Source organism: Rhinatrema bivittatum, chromosome 3 (assembly GCF_901001135.1).
Source record: "Rhinatrema bivittatum chromosome 3, aRhiBiv1.1, whole genome shotgun sequence".
Taxonomy (NCBI): domain Eukaryota; kingdom Metazoa; phylum Chordata; class Amphibia; order Gymnophiona; family Rhinatrematidae; genus Rhinatrema; species Rhinatrema bivittatum.
The window spans coordinates 162,582,746-162,589,132 of NC_042617.1; the positions used below are offsets into that span (position 1 = coordinate 162,582,746).

The 6,387-nt window shown below is 40.4% G+C and overlaps 1 protein-coding gene across 5 annotated transcripts in view; it reads right to left on the minus strand.

Moving 5' to 3' along the window:
• BIRC6 (baculoviral IAP repeat containing 6) overlaps positions 1-3,658 on the minus strand; it is a 1,045,545-nt gene extending 1,041,887 nt beyond the window's left edge. For all 5 annotated transcript variants that reach the window (XM_029593898.1, XM_029593899.1, XM_029593901.1 and 2 more), the window contains exon 1: positions 3,276-3,658. In XM_029593898.1, the coding sequence (XP_029449758.1) occupies positions 3,276-3,621 (346 nt within the window). In that variant the 5' untranslated portion in view covers positions 3,622-3,658. The remainder of the gene's footprint in view (positions 1-3,275) is intronic.
• Between the last annotated feature and the right edge of the window lie 2,729 nt (positions 3,659-6,387).

Genomic DNA, 6,387 nt, shown 5'->3' on the forward strand with positions numbered 1-6,387 from the left:
GTGGAATGTGTGTAAATTAGTCAAACTCATACTTTAATGCATTTTGATTTGTATTTTTTTTTTTAGACAGAATGTGAAAAATGACTTTTATAAAAAGGTACCATAATTGTTAGTCAAAGGTTAATTTAATCACTTTCTACATATAAATCACAGCAATGTACAGCATAAAAGATTCACAAAGCAGCACAACTAAAATTCAAATGCAGGAATTTGGACAAGCTTGAACTAATGAAACTATTCTTAATATAAGTCCAGGTTATACTTTTTTTTTTTTTTTATGTAACCAAAAAGGAAAACTGCTTCATCTATAGGTAGTAACCTGGTTAGTGCTCCTTTTCCAATTTTTAAAAAACAGTTTTAGCCCTGGAATATTGCTCAACATCCATATGCATTTTGTTTAAAATTTCAATTAATTTATATTTAAAACTCACAAAAGACTGTTTAGATAGTGCAGCTTTGGGAAGAAAGGAGTTCAGATATTTTGTGTAGTTACTGGCACTGCATAGTAATTAATATTACACCAATATCCTATATAATCTCTCCTTTGGCATAAAATATATGACACTCCTATCCTATAACAGGTAAAATCTTATTTAAAAAAAAGTGTACTCTAATGAAAATTAATTTTAAAAATGAAATTTATATCTAACAGGTCGTTTTTCATCTTATTACTGATTTAACAGAAGAAAAATGCTACTCTTATTTAAAAATATAAGAAAAAAAATAAGGATGGAAAAGACAGCATACCAGATTATACATTCTCATCTCTGTATTTAAACTGGTAGATTTTCCCATATAAATCAAGAGCTCCTTATAAACATTAGTGCAACTAAGAAATACAATTCAGAGTCCTGTGGATTCACTAAGTAGATAAACATGTGTGTGACCTGCCACCCCACTAATAAATATACATTTTGAGAAATATTCATGGTAAACAGATTTGCAATACAAAACCAAAGCTTTTTAAATCAAAATACTAGGGTGTACATACACTTATAACTGTAGTTCTAAAATCTTTTTGTGCATGCATAATTATGTTCCTTAAGGTTCTGAGAATTCAACACCTGAAACTTTATATTTGCCTGGAATTTAAACTGAGTTGGCTACTGGATCTCTCATACCTCTATTACTAACACTTAGATACAGTCCATTTACAGAATATAGCCATGCATGCAGAACTCCTAGATCTCCAAACCAACTTTATTTTTGTTCCAGAATCCAGTCAAAATTTCAACACCTCTCAAAATATGAAGAAAATGTGCTTAGCATTTGCAGGAAAACACTGAAAATCCCTTCTACTAGTTCAATAAACAGCCAGTTCAGTACTACTATGGGCTAAAATTTTAAATGATAAGACATATAAGACTTTCCATACTGGGTTTGACCAAAGATTCAAGTCCAATATCCTATTTCCAACAATGGCCAATTCAGGTCACAAGTACCTGGCAGGATCCCAAAAAGTTGGTAGATTCCATGCTGCATATTCCAGGGATAAGAAGTGGATTTCTCCAAGTCCACCTTAATAGTTTATGGATTTTTTCTTCCAGGAAGTTGTCTAAACCTTTTTTTAAATGCAGCTACACTAACAGCATTTATCATATTCTCCAGCAATGAATTCCAGAGTTTGATTATGCATTGAGTAAAAAAATATTTTCTCCTATGCCCTAACCTCTTTAGCCTTTCCTCATAGGGGACTAGTTCCATTCCCTATATCATTTTGGTCTTCATCTTCTGTACCTTTTCTGATTCTATGTCTTTTTAAATATGCAGTGACCAAAACTACATATAATACTCACATGAGGTCGCAATACAGAGACATTATGATATTCTCTACTTTATTTTCAATTCCAAACCGGTGCGATATGTATCCTATACAGGAACATCGGTATATAAAAGTTAAAAATAAATAAATAATTCCTAGCAATGTATTTGCTTTTTTTGCTGCTGCCACACAATGAGCATAAAATTTCAACCTATTATCCAAGACTGCCACCTTCAAAAACAGCTCACCTGCCAACCTGCCACAGTGGCGGGAAAAACCTGCTAAGACAAAGGGAATGAAGGGGGAAAAAAATCATTTTACCTCAGCATCTGATATTTAAAGTAATATCCATGCACATTAATAACGGTAATTCATTACATTTTCAATGTGAATCCCCAATGGCATTAAAAAAAAACAAAACATCCCCTAATAAATCTTTTTCAACTTCTATAAGTCCTAAAATTTTACCCTTCTTTAACAAGATGCAAATGCTATCAACATGTAAAATATGAAGAAATTCCCTATGAACTAGTTTAAAAAACAAATAACTACCCACCATTGAAGTCAGATGCTATAACGCAATGGCAGATACCAGAAAGATAAGAGAAACCATTACAGTACAGTCAATTACCAAGAGTTTACTTCTTTTGGAAGTAAATCTTGATTTAAAAAAAAAAAAAACTGCTTAATTTCAGTAAAGTGATGCTTTAGCTGCAAAACCCAGCATGCTTCCACTGGCCAGAAATTAACAGCTAGATCTCTGTGTTAAGTGCTGATAGAAACTTCATTTCCTAATAGGTGTAATGTCAAAACTAAAACACTAATATTCACTTATACCTCATGTTTTACATTTCAAAATAAAGGAGCAAAATAGGTATAAATTTATGAAAAACCAGGTACACCTTACTTGCTTCCAAGTGGAGTTAAAAACCTCAAAGGCATTAAACAACTAATCATAAAATGCAAGTTAAAGCCAGATGTCTTGACAACAGCACCCTAGACCAACACTGGTAAACAGACAATAAATACACTGGTTATGACGGCTTCTCACTTCACAATGAGCTACTGAAGGAGGGGAGAGCTTACCCGGCAGGCTCCACATGACAGTTCACCTGAGCCCTCCCTAACATAACCTAAAATTTCTCTTCAATTCCACTGGTGGATATATATGTGGGGGTGGGGGAGAGGATTTAAAGGAATGCCTGGAAAGAAAAAGAAAACCCACAGACAATAACAACGACTCCGTCTTCCCATCTCTCCCGGGAAATGAAGACAGTTTCTATTCAAGTTCCTCGCCTCCCCATACTTTCCCTCTTTGAAACAGTGCCATTTTCCCCCAGAGTAAAAGATAAGTAACAAAAGATGAAGATTAAAAAAAAAAGAGAGAGAGAGAGAGATGAAGAATCGTCGTACCCAGCTCCTCACTTCCCTCCCCGCAGGGGCTACAATCAGGAAAGGGACTGGAGAGGGCCGAGGACCAAGGGCTCCCTTCGCCCGCCGAGACGGGACTCACCGTGCAAAGCCGAGGCCTGGAGCACAGCCCCCGAGGTGCCGTCTATGACTTTGATGCCACCGCCGGAGCTGACGGCCAGAATGGCGTTGAGCGCCGGATGGTAGGAGAGACTGCTTAGGCCCTCATCGTCGCAGCGCAAGCAGCCGTCTCGGAACACCAGCCAGTCCGAGGTCGAGGCTGTGGCCGCTACCGCCATATCTGCTCGCGGCAACTGCCGGGGCACGGAGCCGGGCAGCAGCAAAAGGGAATGCTGCGCCGAGGCTCCGCTGCCGGAGGTCGACGGCGAGGCGCAGGAGAAGGGAGGACGGGGAAAAGAAGCAGCAGCGCCACGGCCGCTATTCACCATCCGGCTCCAGGAAGCGCCTCTGAGCCAGAAGGAAGTGACGTTTGGTGCCGCTTGCGTGACGCAACCGGTGAATGATGCGGCTCGCACGCGCACGCGTATTATGTTTAGAGAGATAATGTGGTTTTTTTTCTTTGGTTCCGTCTGTTCTCCGCCATGCTGGGTCAGCATCTCCTTCTCCTAAGGCTTCCGCGTGCTGAGTCTGTGACGTCACGTAAGAGGGCCCATCCGGGATTGTAGTTCCTCAACTGCCGCTGCTACTGTCGCGCGGCTGAGGAGTGGGTGTACCCGGAAGTGGGTTGCTGCTAAGCATAGAAATTTTGCATAGATTTACCATATGTTGTTTGTTTTAAGACTAGTCTTTATGTTTGATTATACATCGCTTTGTAGACCAACGGGAAGAGAAGATTCATAAATTTGATACATTTTTTGTTCTTGCTTCTTATCGTGCTTTGCACAAATAAAAAATGCAAGTAAGAAAAGGTCACGGGACAGAAACACTGGGAGACCTTGTGTTTTTCAAGTGATGGTAGAGTGTCTTTTTCCATAACTCTGTATTAAAAATCATAAAATAAATAAATGTTTGCTTCGCTAAACTTTTCATTGTCCTTTAGTTTCTAAAGGCCAAAGTGTTTAAAAGCGCTACGGTCAAATGGATGTTTGTTGTTTTTTTATTGCAAAAATAAAATGTCCAAAACTATACTGAGATTATTCTTCAACTATAGACAAATTTTACATGTCTTTTCTTCACCAAAACAAAGGTTTGACATAAAATTTTAGTGCATATCTGATCACATTTACTGATATTTCCTATGAACAGCAAACGTGCAGAAATAGAGCATTTTTCAGTAAAGTTCTACTTTAAGGAGAATTATGGTACATATCCAGGGCAATCTTTGATTCAAGATGCTGCATCTGTGCTCAGCTTTTTCTATTGGGTTTGCCTCCATTTCCATATCTTGACCAGGAGAACGGAAAGAATATCATTCTCCTTCCTGAGTTTGGAAAGAGGCTCCTTAAAAACCCCAACAGTGACAAATGTATTTATTTATTTAGTTTTACATCTTCATTTATTTATTTATTTATTTATTTAAGGTTTTTCTATACCGGCATTCATGATAAGATCATATCATGCCGGTTTACATATAACAGGGGGTGCAAAAACTGTTCTTTTAACAAGTGCAACGGAAGCAAAAGTTACAATAAAACAAGGTTGTAGAACTGGGAGAGGAAGGAAATAAGGATAGTAGCGTAAAAATTTACAGAGGTAACTTATTTACATTGTGCATCCATCTGTAAACCTCCAGCACAATCTAGTAATGAGCATTTAATCTCTTTCTATATGCCACATCCATCATTCATATTAGGAAAGTAACCTACAGTAACTTGCTAAAGTCTTTACACTTCTGTACATTTTTTGTTTAATTCAACTGTCTAAAAATACAAATCAAAATGAACCTAGCCAACCTATTCTACACTTTCATTGGGAAAGAACAGTTATATAAATATTCCTAAAGTAATTATGAAATTTTTTTTTAAGTCTTTATGGGACCTCTGGTCATGCACTAACCATGTAGACAGCACATTGGCACTGCTCCTGCTTTCGACTATTTACTTTAAATAGATTACCGTCACAATCTCACTTTTTCTGTTAAGATGTCTTGGGCTAAAGAACCAAATAAAAGATCTATACTGGAGATGTGGGCTGATAAAGGAAACAAACAACCCAAAAAAGACCCCGAGGACAAGGTATACTCGGCCGTCCACGATACTGAAATTTCGCTGGCTGCACGACCAGAGCATGAAACTTTCCTCAAAAATCTTATGGAACAGTTCTCTGAGAAGATCATTAACAAGCTTAACTCCCATTTGGGCGTCATAGTAGAAAAAGTGGCTGACCTCATTAAATTGGGCGAGGAAGGAGATCACGTGATGTGTTGAGCAGGGAGGACGCATAGACCTCCGGCTCTCAGGCCTACCCCACCAATCGCGGCGCATCGCAACGCGTAACTCGCTTTCACGGCGGTTTTTGAGTCCCTCAAGCTTCAGGTGCATGTCCACTATCCGAACCTGGTGCACGACGTCACCGGCCATGACTTCTAAGAGCGGGAGGAAGGAGAAGGAGAAACCGCGGGCCCCGGAGCCTAAGATGGCGGATCCCGGCGTGGGTGAGTCGGCTTCGGATTCCCCCCCCCCGCCCTCACCATCACGGATATGATATTAAGGCCGCGATTAAAGAGGCCTTAGATGAGAAATGGTCGCAGCTTCATGAGGAGCTGGGGGAGGTTCGAGATTCCATCTCAGCCCTGCAACCCCGTCTGGAGCAAATCGAGTCCCGAGTATCGGGGGTGGAGGATGGCGCGGTCACCCTGGCGGGAAATGTAGCGGGCCACGTTAAGCTAATAGCTGCGCTTACCCAGAAGGTGGAAGACCTCGAAAATAGAGCCCGGAGGGATAATTTAAGGTTCCTGGGCTTCTCGGAAGATATTGCTGAAAAGACCTTCTGTTCCCTGCTTGAAACGTGGCTCCCGGAGGTTCTGGAGCTCCCTGCGCTACGTGGCAAACTGGTGGTGGAAAGAGCCCATAGGCTGGGGTCTAAGCCGGCTAATCAGGGCCGCCCCAGGCTTATCATCGCCAAGATTTTGAACTCGGCGCACAAGGCCGAGATCTGGCGGGCTTCCCGTAGTAAAACGCCAATTACTTACCAGGGTCAGCCCATCCGCATATTTCAGGACTTTTCATCAGCGGTTTCTGAGGCCCGACGGCGTT